The 27,482-nt window shown below is 33.5% G+C and overlaps 2 protein-coding genes across 2 annotated transcripts in view; one reads left to right on the top strand and one right to left on the bottom strand.

The window, feature by feature from the left end:
• Positions 1-8,111, bottom strand: part of LOC149897216 (E3 ubiquitin-protein ligase goliath-like) — a 69,180-nt gene extending 61,069 nt beyond the window's left edge. The window contains exon 1 of the mRNA XM_090116561.1: positions 7,794-8,111. The gene's annotated coding sequence lies outside the window, so the exon portion shown is untranslated. The remainder of the gene's footprint in view (positions 1-7,793) is intronic.
• Positions 8,112-10,466: 2,355 nt separating this feature from the next.
• The window catches only part of msps (msps cytoskeleton-associated protein 5), a 31,207-nt gene continuing 14,191 nt past the window's right edge, over positions 10,467-27,482 (top strand). The window contains exons 1-23 of the mRNA XM_090116870.1: positions 10,467-10,629; positions 11,473-11,705; positions 12,990-13,120; positions 13,669-13,913; positions 14,469-14,632; positions 15,557-15,795; positions 16,302-16,496; positions 16,572-16,752; positions 17,421-17,554; positions 17,898-18,027; positions 18,386-18,514; positions 19,424-19,631; positions 19,898-20,119; positions 20,416-20,653; positions 21,240-21,398; positions 22,282-22,501; positions 23,881-24,060; positions 24,638-24,807; positions 25,154-25,334; positions 25,720-25,833; positions 26,284-26,401; positions 26,799-27,036; positions 27,314-27,449. Coding sequence (XP_089972996.1) covers positions 11,504-11,705; positions 12,990-13,120; positions 13,669-13,913; positions 14,469-14,632; positions 15,557-15,795; positions 16,302-16,496; positions 16,572-16,752; positions 17,421-17,554; positions 17,898-18,027; positions 18,386-18,514; positions 19,424-19,631; positions 19,898-20,119; positions 20,416-20,653; positions 21,240-21,398; positions 22,282-22,501; positions 23,881-24,060; positions 24,638-24,807; positions 25,154-25,334; positions 25,720-25,833; positions 26,284-26,401; positions 26,799-27,036; positions 27,314-27,449 — 3,934 coding nt within the window. The 5' untranslated portion in view covers positions 10,467-10,629; positions 11,473-11,503. The remainder of the gene's footprint in view (positions 10,630-11,472; positions 11,706-12,989; positions 13,121-13,668; positions 13,914-14,468; positions 14,633-15,556; positions 15,796-16,301; positions 16,497-16,571; positions 16,753-17,420; positions 17,555-17,897; positions 18,028-18,385; positions 18,515-19,423; positions 19,632-19,897; positions 20,120-20,415; positions 20,654-21,239; positions 21,399-22,281; positions 22,502-23,880; positions 24,061-24,637; positions 24,808-25,153; positions 25,335-25,719; positions 25,834-26,283; positions 26,402-26,798; positions 27,037-27,313; positions 27,450-27,482) is intronic.

Below are 27,482 nucleotides of genomic sequence, written 5' to 3'. Positions count from 1 at the left end.
TAAATTAGTCGTATCTACACATGAAGCTCATATTATTCATACCTATTACCTACATGTTTATTGCATATTTTAACAGCGTACACATTTAAACTTTGTAATATCTACAGAACGACAACATAAAACACCACATTATAATGTTAATCGAAAGTTTCATTTCATTTTTCATTTTTATTAAGAATTTCCAACAAAGAAAACATAATTTAAAAACTCTTAATACTAAAATTGCTTATCGTATAATAACAATATATGTTTCTTTACTTATAGGAAATTACAACAATCGTATATTTAAACGGATAACAATAGTTAGTTTAATGAAAAAATGAAAAAAATGAATTACAATTTCTGATGCAGGAATGTTTGCAATTATACACCAAAAAAAGTTAAATAATAATTTAAATGCTGCATCCAAAGTAGATCCAAAACAAAATGTGCAATAATATCGTTTTTACTAATATTGCTTATTAAAAAAGTTTATAAAATATGGAGAAAGACAGGGAAATTTAACTGGAAGATTATCATTCTTGCCAGTTGCCATACAATCTTAATAAAAACGCTCTTAGTATTGTGTATATATGCACGTATATGTTACGTTTAGTTTATCCATCAGATAAAATGACAACATTAGAACATTTAAGTACGTGAAAAAATGGAAATTAGACAATCACGTTATCATTTACTTTCAGCACACTCAACTGGACTTCTTTTAAAATCGTTTTGCAATCCAATACATAACTAAATATTTACCGAACCAGCATGATTACACCGGCTTATTCTCTGACTCTTACACATAACTTTCAACGCACAAAAACATTAGTTCCAAACTTTATAACGCGATATATCTGTCGATATCTTGCAACTCGTTATACCTACCGCAAGTTGCACCGATTTAAATTTAGGATCACTATTCACTGTTAACTGAAATTGCTCGCCACGCAACTGGGTTATGAAATCATCCGTTTTGATTTTTACGACGCGACATTATTTCGATTTTACATATTTTAATTAAAGTTATGAAGAAAGTATTTAGCGCAGTTTTATTACGGAAAGTATTTCGTACTTTCGAGTGAAAGTGATCTTAATGGATTGAATTATCATGAAATCAAAATGCATTCAAATTGTATTGAAATTGCGAAATCATTTCCATATAACTTACTGCAATATTTGCGTAACAGAAGCAGTTTTGTATTCTGGAGAAATTATCGGTATTTTCTCTGTCTTTTATTTGCACAAGATCTTTCGTCTACAACCTCGTATCGTACTTCGTAACCAACGTATCTTACAACAAATATCTATAAAATACCTCAACATCATCACCATCAACCAAAGCGATACGAGATAAACTCGTTCTCGTTTTCAATTCACTTCCATTAATAGAATTCGCCCCAAAAAGATCACTCAGCGCAATGAGTTGTGCATTTTATCTTATTGCGACAAAAATGTGTGACCCAAATACATTAGGATCGATACTTACATCTCAAAGGAAGATCTCATGTATCTACTGTTATATCCACTTTAGATACATTAACCTAGTTCGTAATCGATTTTTCGTAATGCGCTATTAATATTAACCAATTATATATTCATTAATTATGAAACGATAGCAACCATTAAATGTTGACGTAATTGTTTATCCTGTGTTATTGCGTATTTTTTTTTTTTCAAGATAATAAATAAAGTGAATATAAGCCTATAATATGTTTATTTTATGTTTTGAACATTATAAAACAGGTTCCAAACACATGAAACAAGATCAGTATGATTTTCAAATGTTAATCTACTAGTTTGTTGAATTTACAATTAGTTTTTTTTATAAACATAATATTTTAATGAAGCAAAATATATAGAAAGGATTTGTTTTTTAATTATTTTCGATAATCGATGAATAAACTATATTCTACCAGATGATATAGACAGCTGTCCACATATTTTTTTACCAATTATAACCACAACAAATTACATAATAGCGTACAGTAACACAATTGAATCGTAAAACAACAATCCATTACAGTTTATTTTCCGTTAAAATATAAAATACACAGTTAATAGACAATTGGAACAGCTGCAACTATAAACAAGTTAGATGACACTCCAGTTAAAATGAATCAGCGCTTACCGAACTATATTTAGTTACCGTACAATTGTTTAATTGCTTTAAAAGTGCTTTAAAACAACTTTGTTAGTTGGATCTATAGCAAATAATAAGTACTTGGGTCTGAAATACAGATGTATACAAAAACGAATTGCATATTTTTCGACACACCTAACGCCGATACGCGAAATTTCGATGATATGTGCATTGTACTATGTATAATACACACATATTTTTCATCGCTTATTTTATGTTTCAGCTGATCAATTCTTAATTATAATTAGGTATGTATACGAAGTCGGAAACGTTCAGGAGTCCAGGAGATGTTACAAGATGCTTTGATCCGTTTGATTACCTGGATTCTGGGATTTAAGATAAAGTGAAGTAACAGTACCTAATGATAATTATGAATTCATTTAAAACTATTTATACATGCCCATATATTTTCTGCGTTGACACTAAGAAGTAAGAAGTGGACTGCAGCCAATTTGCTTTTAAATAATATGTTTTGCGTGTTACATTAATTCTTCAGTAATTTAATGCATTGTTCAAATTTCTGTTTGAAATGGTAACCATGGATGATTACGATTATCTATTAGCTACAATATCGCTTTATTATAATCTATAATTTCACAAAAAAAAGAAAGCTTAATGGAGAAAGTAGTAATGATCGAAGATAATGCAACAGCGTATCACACTTGTAGCACAAGACGCTTTCTATATAACACAAATGTTGTTTGAAGAAAAAATATGTTGTTATTTTTCTTTGTTTATTTAGGCATGTACCTATCAACCTTTCTTTTTAAGCTCTTGAGTTATATTATGGGTGAGAAAGATTCGATATAAAGAACGAACTTATGTGTAAATCTTGAAAAGAATTCAGACATATTTGGTAATATCATGATTAATGTTTTAACCATGAAGGACGTGCATATAGATAGCTAGCAATATTTTTGTGTGACTTTTTAAATAAGATACATATACTCTTAGTATAAAATATATTTTACTTAAGACTAGAACACCTATAGTGCATATAAAATCAAAGAACTAAACAATCTCTTGTCTCTTAAGCCTGTTCTAACTAAGGTTTATTAAATGCTTACGACTGTAGGTTTGAATGTGTTTTAAAGTACTCTTGAAGTGAAAGCCTCACTATTATTATACTGTTACTTTGTATTTTCTTAGTATTTTACACGTAATTTCTTAGCTTATAAAAGAGTTTTCTGCTATAAAAACGATCGTTAAAGATTACCTACAACATAGCATTCAAAGATTATTTACATGGCATCATTCTTATAATTATTAAAAAAACCATACAAACAACAAGCACAATGTCTATTTTTTGCTTATTTTTTTGTAACGAATAGGGGGGTCATCAAGATGCCTTATAGGCTATAGCCTTCTTATAGCAGTATTATATGCAGTTTGGAAAACTGATTGCGCTAACGACCTATAATAGCAGGGTCATTTTTCCACATTGGAAATAATACCGCTTTAAGACATCATGGTGCGGGGGCTGGATATGAGATCCTTCCTGCGCTTTCAACACGGGCTGGGCTATTAATATCCTTTTATATTACGATAGGTCATGGGTCGAACACTATCGCTTTTCACATGGACTGCACTAGAAACAGAATACATGTCACATGCGTAGGCACCATTTGTAATTGAATCAGAGCGATGAATCCCACGTAGTGCGGGCTTAAACGACTAGAACACCTCAATCCCATTATTAGTCTAGAATGTGTCGCACGTGATGGTATGATTAACATAGCAAAACAATTCGCATTGGGCGAAATAGCGTATCATATATAAATGTGACAGTTTGTCTATGCTCTGTCTTTCCTAATCACGTGTTACCAAAGAACCGCAAATAAGACCTTGAAGGAACAGGGCTTACGCTCGTCGCGAGGAATATAAATGTATGTGAATCAATGGATGAAAGTTTGTATTGATTGTGAAAATGAAAGTGGGTTCGCATAGATCAGTCATGTCATGTCGGACTCGAGCATGTTTCGGTAAAATTTAGATCCCGTTAGTCCTTGGGTGGTAACCATAATATGAAATTTCTTCTTTCAATTGTAAAGTGATTGGCAGCATGATACATACATGTGTGTATCTGTTTCATATTCTGAATAACATATTTTTTACAAGCAAATCCAACGGATGATAAAATTATTTTTTGTCTGGTTTATACTTTGGTTTATCTGGCTTGAAAACCAGAACGAAAGTTATGTCTATAGGTATATAATATAAGAAAAATTAAGCCTTTTATAAATTCCTAGAAGATAACTCGGTAGTAACTCTCAAAATTAAGAAATAAAACATTTAAATTGCAATAATTTAGATTCGAAGAAAGTCATAACGGACATGATGATTCACAATAATTTAAAAATCAACCAGGATATTAGTTTTCAACAAAGAGTCCGTCCATCTGAGCGGATGAATCATCAAAAATGGCGCCTGCATTATGGCGGGAATTGCAATACGCATCCGTGTAATACCGGGCTTACTGCGTTAAACGTTCTTCATATGTAATACGTATGTTCATAACTAGGTATTATTGTAATTGTAAAGATAAGTATTTTGAAATTGTGTGTGTATTTGGAGGGCCCAGAAAAACTCGCGACTTTGTTCGCTTCTCGCGGAAACCTCATTAATTTTAAAATCAATCGTAACCAATGTTAGTAATCTAAGACATTCATACATTCAGACATCATAACATTAATTTTATATCATCAAGATATGTAAAAAGACGTAGGTCGATAAAATGTTGTTGGGATTGATGGGAGTGAAGCTGCCTGAAAGAGGTGATGCGCTAATCTATAGGTACTAATACATAATATTATAAAGCTGAAGAGTTTGTTTGTTTGTTTGAACACGCTAATCTCGGGAACTACTGGTCCGATTTGAAAAAGTCTTTCGGTGTTAGATAGCCCATTTATCGAGGAAGGTTATAGGCTATATATCATCACGCTACGACCAACAGGGGTGGAACCACGGGGGTGAAACCGCGCGGAGCAGCTAGTTTTCAATAACCCTGTAGGTGGTAGGTATATATTTTGAACTTGTTTGTGATGTTTTTAATTGCATTTTATATTTTGTTTTATTTTATGAAAATAATAAACTAATCGACAACGATTGTCGATTCGATACGTAGTCCGTAGATAGGTAGGTAGATACCTACTTCAAGAGAGGACAAGGACCAAGGTAGAACGTGGTAGAATTTTAAAGAGAGTGATAAACGCAACCACTATGTACCGCCAGCCTGACAGCCCGGACTCTAACCGAAATAGCAAGAGAAACAGTTAAGTATATCAAAAACCCAACTATACTAAAATGACTTTTTTTAAAACGTTGCTAGCTTCCGTACCATTAGTAGATAATCTACAAATAGGTAATTTGAAAGATTCGCCGTTTTTAAAAAATACACACTTTATGCAGACAATAATTATGTTAGGTACTTATAAATATAATCGTGTGGAAGGTACGTACTTTGTATTGTATTTAAATTGATGTTTCTTATTGTAAGCAAAACATAATTGTTATAAAATTATTATAACTCGTTGATTTCAATAGAATATCACTAATCACTATGTTATTTGACTTTAAGCATATTATTTTATTTTACTATAAACATCTACAGCTATTTAAGAGTTAAATAAATAATAAAGTAAAACTCACTTGGTGTATTTATTGGTCAAAACAATGAGAAAACAATGAAGCTTCGGCAATGCATGATAGTAATCGATAAGCAACTAAATGTATGTGAATCAACTAAATGTATGTGAATCAATGGATGAAAGTTTGTATTGATTGTGAAAATGAAAGTGGGTTCGCATAGATCAGTCATGTCATGTCGGACTCGAGCATGTTTCGGTAAAATTTAGATCCCGTTAGTCCTTGGGTGGTAACCATAATATGAAATTTCTTCTTTCAATTGTAAAGTGATTGGCAGCATGATACATACATGTGTGTATCTGTTTCATATTCTGAATAACATATTTTTATCAAGCAAATCCAACGGATGATAAAATTATTTTTTGTCTGGTTTATACTTTGGTTTATCTGGCTTGAAAACCAGAACGAAAGTTATGTCTATAGGTATATAATATAAGAAAAATTAAGCCTTTTATAAATTCCTAGAAGATAACTCGGTAGTAACTCTCAAAATTAAGAAATAAAACATTTAAATTGCAATAATTTAGATTCGAAGAAAGTCATAACGGACATGATGATTCACAATAATTTAAAAATCAACCAGGATATTAGTTTTCAACAAAGAGTCCGTCCATCTGAGCGGATGAATCATCAAAAATGGCGCCTGCATTATGGCGGGAATTGCAATACGCATCCGTGTAATACCGGGCTTACTGCGTTAAACGTTCTTCATATGTAATACGTATGTTCATAACTAGGTATTATTGTAATTGTAAAGATAAGTATTTTGAAATTGTGTGTGTATTTGGAGGGCCCAGAAAAACTCGCGACTTTGTTCGCTTCTCGCGGAAACCTCATTAATTTTAAAATCAATCGTAACCAATGTTAGTAATCTAAGACATTCATACATTCAGACATCATAACATTAATTTTATATCATCAAGATATGTAAAAAGACGTAGGTCGATAAAATGTTGTTGGGATTGATGGGAGTGAAGCTGCCTGAAAGAGGTGATGCGCTAATCTATAGGTACTAATACATAATATTATAAAGCTGAAGAGTTTGTTTGTTTGTTTGAACACGCTAATCTCGGGAACTACTGGTCCGATTTGAAAAAGTCTTTCGGTGTTAGATAGCCCATTTATCGAGGAAGGTTATAGGCTATATATCATCACGCTACGACCAACAGGGGTGGAACCACGGGGGTGAAACCGCGCGGAGCAGCTAGTTTTCAATAACCCTGTAGGTGGTAGGTATATATTTTGAACTTGTTTGTGATGTTTTTAATTGCATTTTATATTTTGTTTTATTTTATGAAAATAATAAACTAATCGACAACGATTGTCGATTCGATACGTAGTCCGTAGATAGGTAGGTAGATACCTACTTCAAGAGAGGACAAGGACCAAGGTAGAACGTGGTAGAATTTTAAAGAGAGTGATAAACGCAACCACTATGTACCGCCAGCCTGACAGCCCGGACTCTAACCGAAATAGCAAGAGAAACAGTTAAGTATATCAAAAACCCAACTATACTAAAATGACTTTTTTTAAAACGTTGCTAGCTTCCGTACCATTAGTAGATAATCTACAAATAGGTAATTTGAAAGATTCGCCATTTTTAAAAAATACACACTTTATGCAGACAATAATTATGTTAGGTACTTATAAATATAATCGTGTGGAAGGTACGTACTTTGTATTGTATTTAAATTGATGTTTCTTATTGTAAGCAAAACATAATTGTTATAAAATTATTATAACTCGTTGATTTCAATAGAATATCACTAATCACTATGTTATTTGACTTTAAGCATATTATTTTATTTTACTATAAACATCTACAGCTATTTAAGAGTTAAATAAATAATAAAGTAAAACTCACTTGGTGTATTTATTGGTCAAAACAATGAGAAAACAATGAAGCTTCGGCAATGCATGATAGTAATCGATAAGCAACATTTAACACTGTGATCGTTTTTAAATTCGCGATATGAATTAGCTTTTCTATTATAAAAAAACAAATATATTGTAAATTACTTACAATACGAAGCATACTATGCTCAAACAGCTGTTAATTTTTCCCTCACGGTTCGAAGTAACTCAATCTGCTCACCCCAACAACAAATGAAAACAACAAACTGTTTGTTTATTTTATTTATCAAATTCACTGTATTCTCTACTGTAAAACGTCAGATATTATCAAAGTTACACTTATTTGCTGTTAAACGCTTATAATTGCTATTTTGATAATGTACGTTGAATTAAAAAAACAAAACTGCGAACGCACAGTAGTCACGACGGCAGCGCGACACACGTCTCGCACGCAGACGAGCGAAAAACCATTTGATTAAAATTGAGTATAAATTCTGATTTGAGCGAAGATTTTTATAGATTACAATCTGGCAACACTGTAGTGGATACCGAAGCTGCGATTGGAGGATGTGAAAAATATTACAGGTCGCAACTGGAAACACCTAATATTAAAAAAAAATAATGGGTCATTAATATGATAATTTTTATTTACCTATTTAATTAAATAATTCCATTTATCATTTGTAATTTAAATTAGATAGATTCAATCATAATATGAAAATAGACAATAGTATTGGAAGCTCGGAGCAATTATCAAGCCTGGAGAAGTAACAATTAATTGAACAATAAAGCACTAGTTTGGCCTTTTTGGCTTATGGCAAAATGTCATGCGAAAAAAGAGGACAGATATATGTCAGTTCGACAGTTTGAAATGACATGTAGCCATTACAATTTGTTTTAGTGACCAGTCTGGTCACTAACGCATGGTGATTTTAATTATTGTTTTTGAAGTGAAAAACGTGTTTTCTAGTTTCTTATGTTATTTTCTGAAAAGATAATTTACTAAAGATTACATGGCTTGTGTTGTTCACGGCTGTAAAAGCCGTAGTACTGGGAAATCGGATGAAGATTGGAATGTGTCTTTTCACAGGTTAGTGTTTTGATCAATTTTTTTGTTAATTGCATTATAAATAAGTTAATTTACGTTATTTTCATAATCATCTATGTTTTATCTAACCGTAATCATTGAAATGAAATCATAATCAGCTTAGTTTTTAGAAAAAATGCAAAATATAACTTCCATAGTGTTGTGCAATTATCGATACTTGAGTAGGTACGAAGTACTTCATTGATAATGACTGCTTTAGGTTAGGAGAAAAAAAAAGGTATTTAAGTATGGATTTTATTGTTATTTGCAGGTTTCTGGCTTGAGAAAAATTAAAAGATGTTTGGGTTAAAGCTATAGCACGGGGAAAATTGGAAGCCTTCAAAACATTCTCGGCCTTGTTCAAATCATTTCGAATCAGACGGGAAGAAAAATAAAGTGCTTTGCAGAGATGCTGTGCCACAAGTTTAAGGTGGCATCTATTTTAAATAATAAATATTGTAATTTGTTAATTAAGTATCGAAATAAAATGTTGTACTTAAAAAAAATTTAAAATTTTATTTGTTTTATTTGAAGCAATTTATTCAAAAACTTTTACCATTTTTTTCCTGTGGGAATGAGTTATTTTCCCGCGGTAAATTGTAGCCTATATGTTATTCTGATATATAATCTATAATATGTATAATTGTACCTAAAGTTCCATATAAATTATAAACTCATTCAGTAGTTTTTTCGTGAAAGAATAGCAAATGTCCATTCTTATATATTTTTGCTTTTATAATATTAGTAGGATACGATTATTGATTTGTAAAAAGATCAACCAGGTGGAAGTCAGATTCGCGCACGAAGGGTTCCGTATAATTCTATGAATGAATCTATGAAAACAGGAAAAAATACGTACCTTTTTACGAAACCATAAAAAACAACCTAAACCGAAATACCTAATAATATTTTTTTATAAATACCACTACCATACAATGCAAGGCAGACGGCAGTCAATACGCATCGTAAATGAATAATTCCAAATTAAACGAATCTTAAAATTTGGAATTACCTATCCATAATTCAAAATTAAAAGAATCTTAAATTATCTTCAAGCAATTTTATAACTTAATTTTTTTATTTATCGATATTTTAGTATTCGATAAAGTGGCAAGCACTACCTTTTTAGAACAAAAAGTGGCTACATGTGGATTTGAATGCCAAGCCGATAACAGTGTGTTGTCTCTTTCTATCGCATTAATTAGGGTATTGAATAAAAGAGAGCCACTATATAAGAAACGTTCAATTAATTGTTACTTCTCCAGGCTTGTTAATTGCTCCGAGATTGGAAGACTTTACACGCTCTATCATCTATGGTTAAATGACAGCAAATTAAAAATTGCCATTGCTTAAACCAAATCTCCCGATTAATGACCACTATGAGAATGTAGACAAAAGTCAAAATCCAATAAACAAAGTATGTCAATATAAAATTAAACTGTATTGAAACTGAATGAAAAAAACTTTTTGTATAAAATATCAAGTATGGCCCAATAAATATGGTGTATGTGTCATGTGAATTCACACTTGAAATGGTCATTTTTTCAGAGAAGGCACATAATAAAAAATATTACAAATTCATTTATTATTTAATTTTAATATTTCATTGACAATGAAGTGTTTAATTAAATAAAAATAAATCCGCAGTCTGCAACCAAACTTAATTACTTAATATTATTTTCCTATTTGCACTATTTTTACGGAGATAGTAATTTAATCTTTAATCTGGTAACATTCATATTACGTCCATTTTCTATCAATTTGCAAACTTAAAAAAAACGACGTCGAAAAGAATTTCTTTTGTCGGTTGACTTATTAAATTTTCCCATTTAAAACGATGTGAAATATTGCATGTAGAGTCTTATTCGTATTTTTTCTTAGTTTTAAAACATAACAGGACATAACTCACAGAATAACGGTAAGTTAAGGCTTTCAAGACATTTTGTTTGTATTATTAAAATAGTGGATAGAAAGTAACCGTTGTCGGGCGGTTGTTACACTATTTAGTTGCTCTAGATTCACATCTGGCTATAAATTAACCGTTTAGTAATTTAGTTACGTCTTTAAGGAACCAGCTGCGCTTTAGCTGCAATGTTGTCTACAAGACGGGTACCTATCGTTAACGCGTTGAATCATCACTTATCCGTTTCTACTGCATCTCATTTTCTTCAAATAAAGTAATGTGCCAACGGTTTATGCGATATCGTTTTGCATTCTTCTGAATTTTAAATGTATATGCATCATCTGTAGTATGTAGAAAGCGTAACAATTTTCAGATAATTTTGTAACACGCGAGACAATACGATTGGAAATAATTACTCATTGTATTTCGTGCTCTGAGTAAGAGTTATTCATGTTAACTTGATATGATATTTTATTTTTCAAAAATGCAATTCCTCTGCATTAAAACAGCTGCAGTCCTTGACCTTGGAAGGGAAGCAACAAAAGGTCATTCTGCATGCAGTAAACAAATTGTATTCATGGCAAACAACATCCATTTAAAGTCTGCAGTTCAGCTTCCTTTAAACCCTTATTTGATTTTAATACATTTATATCATCTGTATAATCTGAGACCAAGAAACATGAAATAAACAAAACAGTCCCGAAAAAAAAATATTAACAAACATAATATGTCTCAGAAAGTTTCTCTTTATAGTATCATTTATCTATTTTGTTCTGATTCATAAAAAAAATAAAAACTGCATTCAATTATAAACAATCCTTAGTGAACAAATATTTATTTCAATATTTTAATTGGCAGTTATAAGTTAAGTTGAAGACACAACATCAAAATGGAAGATGAAAATGAATTTAAAAAGTTACCAACAGAGGAGAAATGTGTGCACAAGTTATGGAAGGCTCGCGTGGCTGGTTACGAAGAAGCCATCAAGTTATTTAATCAAATTGACGATGAGAAGTCACCGGAATGGAATAAATACCTGGGGCTTGTCAAAAAGTTTGTGATTGACAGTAATGCTGTGGCGCAGGAAAAAGGTTTGATATTTATAAAGGATATCATATCAAACTGCACAAATACATTAATATAATTGGTTAGGAGGCAACATTGTTTTACCATAAATGGCTATAACAGTAAACCATAATATTTACTATTATATCTACTGAACTAAATTAAAATTAAATACTTTTTATAACCACCTTTTATATACAAGTCTTCTCAATTTATTGTTTGCAATGTTCTCATATAAATTAGGCATAATCTTTAATAACTAATGAATCTCAATTAAAGACTAATAAAGAGTAATTAGTTATTGTTTAGCCGTATTGTCTGCAAGTTGATACACTTCCTGCTATTACCAATTATACTTTAAGGAGAACAATAACCTTATGACCCCAGTTCTCATATATTTTATCAAAAAGTGATCAACCCACATATATACGCCTAACTATTCATCCATATATAGAACAGTTTCTTTTATGGTCATTATTTAAATTTATTGTTGCTCATATTGTTATTTAGAAATGAAGTCACCATGCCTATAGGAAATTTATGCTTTCATAAGTTATTTATATAATTATACAGGGTGTCCCGCTTTTGGTATACTAAGCGCGAAGGGACTTGTAGTTTTGCATACACTGATCACATAAAAAATACTTAAATAACAAAATTACGCGAAAAATTTTTTGCTAAATTTTTCCTTAAAATCCATGTATTCGTCTCTAGCTTCGCGCAGCCGGCATATACCGCTTCGCTAATGTGAGTATTTTGTCTATGAAAACATAATCTTAAACGATAGCTCACATGCGGGTGGCAAAGTTGGGCGGTTTGCTTGTTGGGGGTGTACACATGGAATTTTAAGAATTCCTCTTTTTAATAAAAAATGTGTCTGGAATTTTATAATTATTTTTTACGTACTCAGCGTATGCAAAACTACAAGTCCCTTTGCGCTTAGTATACCGAAAGTGGGACACCCTGTATACTGAATTGATAGTGGAAATGTAAACTTATTTGTTATGACAGGCAAAATATAATGAGGCAAAATAATGGGAATGCCATAATCTTATATATAAAAATGAATCGCAAAATGTGTTGGTAAGCGCATAACTCGAGAACGGCTGAACCGATTTCGATAATACTTTTTTTATTATATTCCTTGAAGTACGAGGATGGTTTTTATGTAGAGAAAACGTAAACATGTACCACGGGCGAAGCCGGGGCGGACCGCTAGTTTTTTTTAAAAATAGTGTTGTCTTATTGAAATTTACAACTTAATCTTGTAATATAAGTTCCAATGATGTTAAAATGTAATATTCTTATAGGTCTTGAAGCAGCATTGGTATTTGTGGAAAATTGTGGACATGCAGGAAAGACGACAGGGGAAGTTATGTCAGGCATTGTGGCCAAGTGCATTGCAGCTCCTAGAACTAAGACTAAAGATCTTGCCCTACAGGTATAAATTAAGAAATAATTAATTACCTATTATTACCTTGCTTACTGTTATTAATATTTCTTGCATATGAAAAATAATTATAGTTATTTATTTTCATAATACATATTTATATATTTCAGGACATTTTTCATACGCTCCTTGCTTGTGTTATGAAAAAAGAATAGTGCATTTTATATATCACTAGATTTCCGCTCGCGGCTTCGCCCGCGTTTTCAAAGGAAAACCCGCATAGTTCCCGTTCCCGTGGGATTTCCGGGATAAAACCTATCCTATGTGTTAATCCAAGTTACCCTCTATATGTGTGCTAAATTTCATTGTAATCGGTTCAGTAGTTTTTACGTGAAAGAGTAACAAACATCCATACATCCATACATCCATACATCCATACAAACTTTCGCCTTTATAATAGTATTAAGATAACACAATACATTTTATATATTTTTAATACTATTTAAATAAAATGTTTCCTAGATAAATGCTGCTACTTTAACATCAAGATTGTATCATTGTTGTAAATTGTAATATTGTTATAAATTTTACTCTTTTAGATCACACTAATGTACATAGAAATAGAGAAACATGAAGTTGTTGAGGAAGAACTTTTAAAAGGCATGGAACAGAAGAACCCTAAAGTTGTGGCAGCATGTGTAGCAGCATTGAATACAGCACTTAAACAGTTTGGCAACAAAGTTATAGCGATCAAACCTATGGTGAAGAAAATACCAATACTGCTTGCTGATAGAGACAAGACTGTACGAGATGAAATGAAGGCGCTGGTTGTTGAAATGCACAGGTAAATTGGTACTTATTATTATATTATTATTTAAATTCTAATTTTGTGAAGTTCCTAACTTCAATGTCTAATAAGAAATTTTTTAAAATTAACCCATTGACCACCGAGCGGCCCGATCGGGCCGAGACACAATAGATTTTCTATTGTGTCTGTGATCCGAGGACTGACGGATTAATAGATTGCAACTGAGATAACTATTGTTTTGATTTTTCAATTAAAATCTTTTTCAATACAACTTTAGTTCAAAATTTGTTTCGAAAGAAAATTCTGAGTTATCCCACAACCAATATATCAGCAAAGCAACATATAGGTCACAATAAAAAATTGGTTGTTTGTAAAGTAGGTTTACGTTTGAGATGTTTACGTGATAACGTCTTATTGTTGGCAGCGCTCGAGATGAGATGGAGATCGGTCCGTCTCTCTCTCGTTATACCTGCGATCGCGCTCGTGAGGTTTTGATGTGACACAAGTTTCTGAACATGTCACCCGACTAAAACTATTTTAAAAACGTTATCACGTTAAAAATTTGAATTGATTCATATATTCAATTTCCAGATGGATCGGTGGAGCGATAGAGCCGCACATAGCTTCCTTACAAGCAGTGGTACAACAGGAGCTACGAGATGCCTTCGCAGGCAGCGGTGGAGCCCAGCCCACTCGGTATTTGAGATCTCAACAGAATAGGGTTAGGGATACGCCCACTGCTGATGCTACTGATGGTGAGATTTGTTGTTTATGGTAGTTTTGGTTTAATATTGAATTATTATTGAAGTGAAACTTCTTTATCGGGGTTGGACAAAAATTTAGTGTAACATTTTTGCGTTACGCCGTACGCGTGACATTTTTGCGTTACGCCGTACGCGTGACATTTTTGCGTTACGCCGTACGCGTGACATTTTTGCGTTACGCCGTACGCGTGACATTTTTGCGTTACGCCATACTCGCGACATTTTTAAGGTCATAAAGAAGTTTCACTTCTTACGTGTGTAGGTACTCTAGTACACGCATACATTTTTTTTATTATTAGCCTTTGTTCAGACTTTACACATGTATGTAATTATATATGTTCGGTTAGATCCATTTTTGCGTGTCCGTTTGTCAGTTGGCAAAGGCCTCCTCCAATCTCTTCCATTCGGGTCTTTCTATGGCCATGGCTAATATTGAATAGGCAGAACAAATTAATCCTCAAAAAAAATAAACATTGTATATGTAATGACACTTTTGCTGTTTATATATTTGGCAATGAATGAATTTAACATGTATAATGAATGGAAAACTTGACAAGTTTGTATTATTAACCATACCAATATTGACGTGACAACGTCTTAAATTAGGTTGCGACTGGGAGTCACTTATGAAAAAGTGTAACGCTCGGTAACGTTACGATGAGTCACCGAACGAGAGAGAGGCCCGCCGAATGCCTTGCGTCTCTCTCCCACTCAACTATGATCGAGAAAAAGACGTTGTCACGTAAAATCTTCGCCCGTAAAACCGACTTTACAGGCAACCATTTTTTTTTTAACTGTTTACGAAAGAGTTGAAAGTCACAGTGGCTGAAAATTATTGATTTTAGTTACTTACAAATAAATTAGCCTTAAAATGAATACGCTATTTATTTATTTTTTTAACTTCTTATACAATAGGTGCCGCGGAAGATGACGACGCAGAAATAGGAAACGGTGATTCCGGCGAAATGGACCCTTACGATCTATTAGATCCCGTGGAAATATTATCTAAATTACCGAAAGACTTTTACGACAAACTCGAAAATAAGAAATGGCAGGAAAGAAAAGAGGCTCTAGATGCTTTAGAAAATCTTTTGAAAAATGCTCCTAAGTTGGAACCTGGTGATTATGCTGATCTAGTCAGAGCTTTGAAAAAGGTAAGGTAGCAATTTACATTAAATTCCAATATGAAATAGAAAAAGAAACATTAATTTATTTACTAATGATATATTGATATCTATCGTCATATAAATGGGTATCCTTGAGAAGCGATAGATAATATATTAATAAATATTAAAAAAAAAATTATAACTTAATAATGTAGCTTAACTATCTACTTTCTCAATTAACTAATTTTCAACAAATATGCCATTGATTATAGGATTGATTAGTGTCATCTCTGTGTTTGACTGCCAAAATAATATTACCTATATTGTTTTATAATTTTTTTTTTGAAGTGAAACTTCTTTATCGGGGTTGGGCAAAAATTTAGTGTAACATTTTTGCGTTACGCCGTACGCGTGACATTTTTGCGTTACGCCGTACGCGTGACATTTTTGCGTTACGCCATACTCGTGACATTTTTAAGGTCACTTCTTACGTGTGTACGTGTCTAGTACACGCATACATTTTTTTCTGTATTATGTAATAATTTATTCCCCAGGTGATATCAAAAGACACAAACGTAATGCTAGTAGCGCTCGGCACTCGACTAATGGGCATGGTGGCAAGTGGCCTTCGCTCCAAATTCCAACCGTATGCTGTGTCGTGTATACAGGCGTGTTTAGAGAAATTTAAAGAAAAAAAACCCAATGTGGTGACTGCTTTGAGGGATTGTATCGATGCTATTTATCCGTCGGTGAGTACTAATGATTCTTTAACATTTTTAGTATATCGTTAAAAATATAAATTAATTTGAGGTATCTTTGTACAGACCAACTTAGAAGCGATAATGGAAGACATGTTAGCGGCTTTCGATAACAAGAACCCGTCAATAAAAGCGGAAAGCGCTACGTTCCTAGCTCGCTCGCTGTGCGTCACACAACCCGCGGCGTTTAACAAGAAACTCGTTAAAGCTTATGTGGCCAGCTTGCTGAAGCTGCTTGAAAGCGCTGGTAAGTGTTATTTGTTTGTTTTAATAAGAACCCGTCAATAAAGGCGGAAAGCGCTACGTTCCTAGCTCGTTCGTTTAATTCTAGATAGCTATCTTATATAGGGTATGCAGCAGTGTTAATAGTGTTTCATATGAAAAATAAGGCCCTGCGCAGACGACAGACTATCCGTGACGCACTTTTTAGTCTGTGAAAATAGAACCTATGAAATTATATGCAGTAACGCACACGACGCGCAAAAAGTCTGGCACACAAAAAATCCGTGTAATTCGAGCAGACCGCACCGCGCCGCGGCGCGCCGCTCCGCACAAAAAGTGTGTGAAAAGAATTGAACGTTTGCTTCAACGCGCGCTAACGCAGACTACGGCGCACACCACGCGCACACTTTAGTCGGCAATCTGCATTTGCTAGGGGTGAACGTATCGACGAAGATGTGCGTCGTGTGCGTTGAGTCTGTGAAAAATCCGCGACCGACTTTTTGCGCGCCATGCAGACTTTTTGTGCGCCGCAGACTCGATCGCACAAAAAGTGTGCCGTCTGCGCAGGGCCTTACTTACAGTCCGTTTCCCTGTCATAGATAAAAAAAAAATAATGAAAAGATAGCAAAAATATTCCTTACTACATTATATATTATAGCAACACAGAAATTCAAGTGATATTTTTTTATCTAGATCCAATAGTAAGAGACGCAGCGTCTGAAGCCTTGGGTACGGCCACGAAACTCGTTGGTGAAAAGAACATAGCGCCACACATTGGTAAACTGGACAATTTGAAAGAGCAGAAGATTAAGGAGTTTGCAGATAAGGTATGTGCAGTATTATAAAGAGCATTATATTTATTTGACATTACAATAAAATTTAAATAATAGCTGGACTTGTATTACACTTGTTTTTTTCAAATTTTTGTTGTAATTTTTATTCACAATTATATTAATGTTTAACTCCATTGGGATACAAAAGTTACACAGGATCTTTTTTAAAGAGAAAATAATTGTAAAGTTTACAACAAGATTGACTATTACCTCAAATATATTTGATGCATTAAAATGGATATTGAGTTGCAGAAACATGCCCATATTTTTTTATACCCTTTACAATTGTAAACTGTAACCTAACTTATCTGTACATGTAATTATCCTTTTCTAATAGGCTGAAATCAAAGTAAAGATATCAGCTCCAAAGAAAGAAGCGAAACCAAAAGCGGCACCGGCTGGTAAAGGAGACGCTAAGCCCAGTGCGGGATCCGCACAACCTAAACCAGTGAAAAGGCCACCTTCAGGTATGATTTATATTGAATTTAATGAGTTTTTTGTTTGTTAGTTGTCTATTTAATGGTTAATTGAACTTTTATCGGTACTGTTTTGTGACGTATGTAACTTAAGTTATAGAGACATTTTTATTGCCTGCTGAAAAGTCTCTGATATCTCATTTATCACTTTTATGTATGTTTTCATACAATATTTCTAATTTTAACTGACAGATAAGCTAATCAGAATTTATCAAGAAGTTGTGAAATTGGTTATAAATATTTAAAATTTTATCTATCTATCCCTTACTCCTGAATTCATGGTTGATTAAAAATTTGCCTTTTTCTATTAAATTTTCGGGCTTTTATATATTTTTTATTTGTTACACAGCCAAGAAACCAACAGTGACAAAGAAAGCGGTGGGCAAAGTGCAACAGAGTCCGCCTAGAGAGCAAGAGTTGTCGCCCGAGGAGGTGGACGCTAAAGCCGAGGTTTTGTTCCCGCCTGATGTAATAAACGGTGAGATAATTTTATATTAAGTATATTTGTTTTATTGATGTGATATGTTTAAAGTTATTGTTAAGAAACACTCATTGTGAATTAGTCCGGGATACATCGCCCATTTTTGCAAGTGATTACTATCAAGCTAATTTTTCGTGAGTAGCTTTATTTTGATGAGATGCCCAATAATTTCATGTACGAAACTCTCAATTGTGGTAGCTTACAGAGGTAACAAGGATAAAAATTTTTGATTTGACGGTTCTCAAATATTTATTACGCAATTTGTAGGACAATATGTCTGTTGAATTATATAAGTATTAAATAAGTGAAAATAAAAAAATCAGCTGGTTAGTAATCATTTATGATGACTTCGTTATCGATACACATTGGAAAGGGGGACTCTCTGATCAAACCATAGATTTTGTAGGACAAATATTTTTTCGAATAATTTAGATAATTATCTTGAGATTGAACAAAAAAAAAAACATTCAGTTAGTAATTAATGTTTGAGAACCATCAAATCAAAATATTTTATCCTTGTTTCCTCTGGTAGCTACCACAATCGAGAGTTTCGTACATGAAATTATTGGGCATCTCATCAAAATAAAGCTACTCACGAAAAATTAGCTTGATAGTAATCACTTGCAAAAATGGGCGATGTATCCCGGACTAAATCCTTTTGTTGTTTTTTAAACTAAATACTTTCGATGTCTTATTGAAAAGTTATTTGTGAACGGTAATTCCATGCTGAGAATTTTTTAAAAGAAAATATAAATTGGTCAAAAAATGATTGATTGATTCCTGTATCCTGTTGTCAATATTCCCGGTTTGAGTAATTTGAACAAGTATTATTGATATTCAAAAAAAATATTTGCAACATTGAATTTTAATTTCGACTCAAAATTATTTCCCATTTTTCAAATACAGGCCTCGTAGATGGCAATTGGAAGAATCGTCTGGCTGCCGTACAATCATTCCACTCAACTGTCCAAGGTCTTACCACGGAAGACACAAATGCGCAAGTGTTATACCGAGTGCTGAATAAGAAGCCAGGTCTTAAAGATACCAATGTGCAAGTGTTGAAGGCCAGGTTGGAAGCCTGCAAGTATATTACGGAGAACTTCCCTATTTCTACGTAAGTTTTGTATATCAACTATATATTAGTTAGCATTTTTATTGAAAATATGTCAATAATTTAAAATCTATGTGCAAATATATAAATTCTTCTTTCCTTCTAAGCTTATATAATGAGTTTGTTAAAAATTATGCTTCGTTTTATTGTGTGAATAACTGAATCCATTCGTGATACTGTTTTCTCTGAAATATTTTCTTATTCTGTTTCTGAACAGTAATTAAAGCAATTAAGAACATTTTTATATCACGTATTCTAACTACTCACAGGACGGCAGCGGACTTCGTGCTCCACGACGTTGTGAACAAGCTCGGTGAAGCATCCTGCTCGGCCATAGCATCAGACTGTCTCACCTCTCTAGCCGAAGGTTGTGGGTTGGAACACGTGGTGACCGAGGGGCTCGGCTTCGCTATGGACTCGCAGAAGAACCCCAAGGTGCAGTCGGAGATGTTCAACTGGATGACTAGCTCGATAAAGGAGTTTGGTTTCTCGTAAGTTTTTTGGTAACTATGAAAACAAGTGAAGCTCTAATAAGTGTTTAAACAGTATTTAAAATGTGTAATAAAATTTTAGAGACTAGATAAATAGTGTCTCGTATGATAAATAACAGCAATATTTTATGTTTTATCATACTTATCTTAAGTTTTGTGTTACAACTTGATTATGTATTTGTTTTTCAATAAAATAGTTGTATGTTTTGCCACTAAACAAAAAACTTTAAAAAATTAACATTCAACGTTGCCATATTAATATGTTCCACTTAATAATCTCTATTAATTATTTACAGAATGAACATCAAATCAATAATAGCGCACAGCAAGAAGGCTCTATCCGCCACAAATCCAAATGTCCGCACATCAACTATAAACTTCCTTGGTGTGCTGTCTCTATACACTGGCCCATCATTACTCAACCACTTTGATAGCGAGAAACCGGCCACAAAACAGCTGATCAGTTTGGAAATTGATAAATACGCTAATAGCACACCACCCACGCCTACACGACAATTGGGACGTGTTAGTAAGGTAATTATTATGATACTGCAAAAGTATGAAATTACGTGTTAAAATTGTTATTTGTTATTGCCTTGTTAAATGTTATATGAATAGTTGCACCAGCTAGTCAATTTGTTTAATGTTGTATAGGCGCTTAATAAAGAGCCTAGGCTATTAATGAAATGGCTGTTTTAAACAGCTGATTGACTTCATATACCAACTAGCATGTAACCTCATATATGTATATATTTTCAAAGGCAATGTTTTCCCATTTTTTGCGTAATTTATCATATTCAAACAGACTTCATCTCTTCAACATGAATATAGATAACTGATACCATGATTTGATTCAACTGACCAGGGCTTAGTTGGTAGTGACCCGTGCCTTCCAAGCCAGAGGTAGTGGGTTCGATTCCCACCCCAGGCAAATATTTTTGTGACGAACATAGATGTTTGCTCTGTGTCTGGATGTTAATTATCGATATAAGTATTAGTTTAAAATTATATATGTATGTTTATCAGCCATCTGGTTTCCATAACACAAGCGAAAGCTTAGTATGGGATCAGATTGTGCCGTGTGTGAAAATTGTCCTGAAATATTTATAATTGTTTCCAGTCCGCAAGCAAAGGCTCGGTGGGTGATGAACTGGAAGACGTGTACGAGGACGCAGCGGATGATGAGCCGCCGGTGGTGGAGGACACGCGGCCGCGCACCGACATCGCGCCGCTCATCACCGACGCGCTCGTGGCCGAGATGAACGATAAGAACTGGAAGGTATGTGTTATACAGACTACAAGTTAGCAAGCAAAGTTCGGTGGGTGATGAGCCGCCGGTGAAGAACTGGAAAGTATAAACAATAAATTAAAAATATGGTTTAATAATGGAATATAAAAAAGGGATTGTATTTGAGTTGATAATTTCTCTGTTCTATCCATTTTTCCTCGTGTAGTTACAAAAAAAAAGACTGATGATTATATGTAATGTATAAAATGATAATGTATAAAAAGTTCATCCAAATGTGTAAAATTGATAAAAAGTAAAAAGCTAAAATTAAATCGAGTTTCATTGTGAATGTGATTTTAACATTGAATAACAATCTCCAATAAAAATGTATGTATGTATTTTAAAGCGTATTGCACGCCTCATAAGCGAAGCGTTGAGGTGGGTACTACTGTCACTTCGCGCAAAACATCTGATTTTTCAAACTTAAAATGTCTTTATGTATCATACATTGCACTTGTAAGATAATACATACACACACATATTAAGAAAAAACACTATTTTTAACGTTCATGATATTTTTGATGTCATTTTTGTTATTTAAACTAGTTAAAAAACAGTTTAAAAAAGTTCTGTCTTGGATGTCCGTGTGTCTGTATGTGCGGATCCTTTTTCTTGTTAACACGATAGCGACCGAAATACTTTACTAATCGAGTCTTTTTTTTTCTCTTACGCTTGAGTATGCTCAGGAATAGAACCCTTTCATTTTTCAGGGTCTGATTCGATGTGGTTTAATTGTTATTAAATAAACAAAAATAATAATTAATATTTATTAAAAAAAAATTATGAGGCGTGCACTTTTGGATTTTCCAAATTATTTTATTTTTCCTACATAATAAAAAGTATTGTTTTATTTTTCTATACATTTACATTTCAGGTCCGAAACGAAGCACTAGATAAGTTAAAAGCGATAATTCTAAACTCTGCGCCAATAAAACCAACACTCGGCGAATTGCCAGCAGCCCTAGCGGCTAGACTGCTAGACTCGAACTCTAAGCTGGCTCAGAGTGCGCTACAGATTTGTGAAGTGATCGCCACGTCTATGGGGCCGAAGTGTAAGCAGCACGTGCGGACCTTCTTCCCGGGATTCTTTCAAGGTAATTTTGTGAGATATTTTATGATTGATTTTTCAAAATTTTTTATTAATATAACTTTTTGTGTGCATCAATTGGCCAAAGTTACTGTTCTTTTTGTCGTGTCATATAAATTACTTATAGTAGTTTAGTTATTCATTACATTAAACCTTAACCCGTGACGCGTCCTATGAACAGGCGGTTGCTCATAACTAAAACTGTACTGTAGCGTCCTGTGTAACAACGACTGTTCATAACGCGGCCAATGACTTTGAAGGTCACCTGTAGCTGCTTACAAGTGAATGTTTCCAGTATAAAAAATATTTGTCTATGCCTTATACATTTTTAATTCGAATCGGTACGACTCCGACGCTGGCAATAAAGACTAAAACCACAAAATAAAAAAAAAAAGTGAATCATTGATTGAGTTGCGTCATCGGCCATAGTTTGTGACATTTGTCTTGTTCAACGAATATTTGGATTGTGAATTATGCCGAGAGGAATAATTAGATGAGTGATAATTGAGACGTATATTACTGGAAATTTTACGTAGAATACGTTTATGATATTGGTTTTAGGGATATTTGAAGAATACTCAGTGAAAAAGTGTCTCAACTTTTCAGTGCGGAAGACGCAAAATGGCGCTTTTTTTCTTGTTTGTGAATAATGGAGATTTGTTATTATTCATAGTGAAATACGTTGTGTTAAATGTGTGAAAATATAAGTGAATGTATTTGGCAATCGTGTAGTGATATGAAAACGTGAATATGATCATTTGATGACTCAGCATTATCATGTAAGTGTTAGTATGTAAGCAATTAAAATTAAAACAAAAGAAAATCAATTTTTATAATTTTATAGAAAAAATATATCGTCATGATTACATTTTTATGCTATAATTAGTTTCTTCCTCTTTCCAAAAATATATCATACATGGCATATAATTATAGAACAATAGGGTAAATAAAATTTTCAAACTCGGTAGTCATAAAAAAGCTAGATTTCGTGAACTCCCTTGACACTATCGGGATCGGTGCCGGCTGAGCGCCGGACGCGTCACGGGTTAATCAGTTGATTTTAAAAACGAAAAAATGTGTTTTATACAGATCGGTACTGCGTTATTTCAGACAGATAAACAGACTAATATATGTTTATAATACTTTTTTTGTCCATAACACATTGATCGCTAATCACTCCACAATTCACACATTACACAGCGTTCGGCGACAGCAAATAGTCATTCTATAAACAGTTTACTCATAATATCCGCCATACATTAACCGTTTCTAATGCTCCTCCACCCGCAGCGTTCGGCGACAGCAAGCAATAGAAATTTGCGTGTCATTGTACACATATCTTTATACAGTATACATTACCAACTAACCAGTACACGTGTTGTGTAGCGTTCGGCGACAGCAAGCAGTGGATACGCACCGCAGCAGTAGCGTGCGTGGAGGCGTGGTGCCGCGAGGCGGGCGCGGCGGCGGCGCTGGACGGCGAGATGGTGCACGACGCGCTGCGCAGCGGCTCGCCCGTGCTGCGCGCCGCGCTCTTCGCCTGGCTCGCGGACAAGCTGCCCCACAGTGAGTGCCGGGGGATTTGAATTTCGAACATTTTTAAATGTTTTTTTTTTTTGGAATGGAATTACCGCGTTGTTCGTTTTTTTTATTTGTTGGTGTTGGGAAGTGGCCAGTTTGCTTTGTTTCAAGTTGGGTAACTTGGTAATTGGTATACTGAGAAAAATAGGCAGCTATTATTTTGATATTTAGCAACACTGTGAAACTATAAAAGAGCGTGTAAGCCAAGCACACGTGTCAGAAGTGAAACTTTTTTGGCAAGATTCAAACATACATAAATCATCGCCTTACTCCATGACGTGACCTTGAAATTTTAGTCTCAACGCGACTGAAGAAGAAGTGAAACTTCAAAAATTAAACATGAAATTTTAATTTAATTTAAATTTGCCATTGATTGTAGCTCCTCTTCAATCCGACTATTGCTAAATCTTTTTCTAGCTGAACAACAAAATAATTATTTGCATAAATCTAGTATTAAATTCAAAGCAATCAATCAATTCAATGCCTCGTCCTAATTAAAATTCAAATTGAGCAGTTATTACCTATCATTATTTATTAATTTTAACACTACTATTATCCCCAGTACCACCCCGCTCGTTCCCGCGCGAGGAGCTCTCAGTGTGCGTGGCTTTACTATACGCGGGTGTGGAAGATAGGTCAGCTGATGTAAGAAAAGCGGCCGCTGATTGTGTGCTGCCGTTCATGCTGCACCTCGGTTACGAGCCTATGCACAAACAGCTGGATAAACTTAAGGTAATTTGTGTAACAAGAAACGTTTATTTATAGATTTTGTTTCGAAGAGAAGAATCTTCAAAATAAAGAAAAAAATTAACGACACAATAAAGCAGAAGAAAACGCTTGAGTAAAATTGTGTAAGGAACAAGTGGTGTAATAACTCAGGCCCCGGAATCACAGACACAATAAAAAATCTATTGTGTCGTGGACCGATCGGACCGTTCGGGGCTCAATGGGTTAATGCAACTCAATGAAAAAAAAATATGGTGTTGATTTATAGCAGCATAAAAGCCAAAATTATGCTTTCTACATGTATTATTTATTGTTCTTGCCCATTATAACCGTCATATTTCTATTTCTACAGCCAGGATCGAAATCTGTAGTATTAGCGGTTTTAGACAAGGCTCGACCTAACCTACCGGTACAGCCACTACCCGCAAAAGCTAAAGGAAAAGAAGAACCAAGGGGGGTTAAATCCGCGGGAGCCATGAAAAAGGAAGCTGAAAAGAAAGGAGTCGCTGTTAAAGCTAAGGTAATTATTATTTGTTGGTTTTGTACAGCCAGGGTTAAAATGAATAGTAATAGCGCGAGCGGTGTTAGAAAAAGCTTGACTCAATCTACCCTATTTTATATAAAAAAGTGTTTGTTTTTTGGATAAATTGATAAGTCAAGGTTTCAGCCGCTAACGAAGCCGTAAATCTAAAATCGAATATTTGTATAGTTCATGTGTTATTCTAATGTGTGACATATATTGCTGTAAAGTTTCATTCAAATCCATCACATAGTTTTTCCGTGAAAGAGCAACAAACATGCATTCTCAGAAACTTTCGCATTTATAATATTAGTAGGATAAGATATTTAATGACTTCAATTTTCATTTGAAATTCCATCCATAGTCTTTAAATTATATCTTTATAATATAGGGCCCAGCAAAACCAGCGTCCGCAAGCAGTCGCGGTAAAAAAGAAGACGAAGATTGCACGCCGCTACTGCCTAACAATAATGCCAAGAATCAGCGTATTGTCGATGATCAGAAGTTAAAGGGTATGTGAAAATATTATGAAAGAAGTAATGGGTATTTGCTTAAGGGCTGATTTTTCAATCCTTGGTTAAAACTTATTCGTCGAATAATGTATAAAACTACAATTTTAAAAACGTATTCTAATTGCCCGTATTTGGCAGTTTACGTGACATTTTATTATTATCGTGTAATACTTAATTGGATGGATAATTAGTTTTATCCAAGCATTGAAAAATCGACTCTAAAATAACATTTATTTAATTTATGAAGAATTGAGTTCAATTTATAACCATTAAATACTAGTAAAGTGAGTATAGTTTGTTACCTTGACATTTTTATGCTACAAGTATATTTAAAGTAAAAAAAAAATGTCCAGTAACCTATTTTTTTATTTAAATATGACTTTCAAAATTAAATTACCCCCATAAACTAGTTAGCCAACATATGATTTATTTTAACGGTATTTATTTTAGTTTTAAAATGGAATTTCACAACGCCACGAGAGGAGTTCTTTGACTTACTAAAGGATCAAATGAATAGTGCTGGCATGAATAAACAACTTATCGCTAATATGTTCCACAGTGATTTTAGGTAAGATAACATTTATATGTATTTTTTTACTCTGTTTATAAAGATTGATATTTTTACTAGATATAATTCAAATCCAATGGTTATAGGTGATACTTCGTCAACCACATCATAAATGCAAATATGTGAACTTATTACAATTGTGCAAAATATTTTTTTCTTGCCATCAGTTAGCTCACAGTAATTTCAATACATTGAAGACATATATCTACATAAACATAACCCTATTTCTTACCATTACTCATTTTATTACTATTTTTTTATATGTGCAAATCAGTCAGATTCATTTATTTTTGAACCACCTAAAATCGGTGTACAATACTTACCACATAGGTCTTTTGTAATAAGGTTGATACCTTATTACAATCGATAATATATGCAATATTCTTGTTCCACACAGGTATCACTTAAAAGCCATAGAAGCGCTATCCGAAGATTTACACGAAAATGGTCAAGCATTAACAGCAAACTTGGATTTAGTACTCAAATGGTTAACATTACGGTTCTTTGACACTAACCCATCGGTCATACTAAAGGGATTGGAGTATTTGAGTCAAGTGTTCCAGTACTTGATTGATAGTGATTATACCATGGCTGAGTATGAAGCGAACTGCTTTATACCTTATTTGGTGTTGAAGGTATGTTGTTTTTAGTATGGTAACAAATTTTAGTGCGATATTTTATTATACATAAATTATACAAAACAAATTGAGTTATTTACTGGAGTTATTTGAAGGAATTTATAGATATAATTGGTCTAAAAAATGAATATACAAAAAAAAACTTGTAAATAATTTCACTTTTTCTGTAGTGTTGGAATAAATATGTAAACCTCGGTAATTAAAAATTCTGGAATCTTTTTAACATATTTAAACGGGCTATATTAATAAAATATTTTTCGCACTATTTTCACAGGTGGGTGATCCTAAAGACACAGTGAGGAATGGCGTCAAGGCTCTGTTCAGACAAATTTGCGTGGTTTACTCTGTAACAAAACTGTTTGGATATTTGATGGAAGGATTGAAGTCAAAGAATGCGAGACAAAGAGCTGGTAAGTTTAATTTATTGACGTTCTTGCTTCTGG

The sequence above is a fragment of the Colias eurytheme genome, chromosome 26, assembly GCF_061535395.1.
Source record: "Colias eurytheme isolate Ceu_HAF_F1 chromosome 26, ilColEury1 Martin Lab GWU primary, whole genome shotgun sequence".
Classification (NCBI taxonomy): domain Eukaryota; kingdom Metazoa; phylum Arthropoda; class Insecta; order Lepidoptera; family Pieridae; genus Colias; species Colias eurytheme.
The sequence above is the reverse complement of the archived record's forward strand: the minus strand, read 5'-3'. Positions and strand labels throughout refer to the sequence as shown.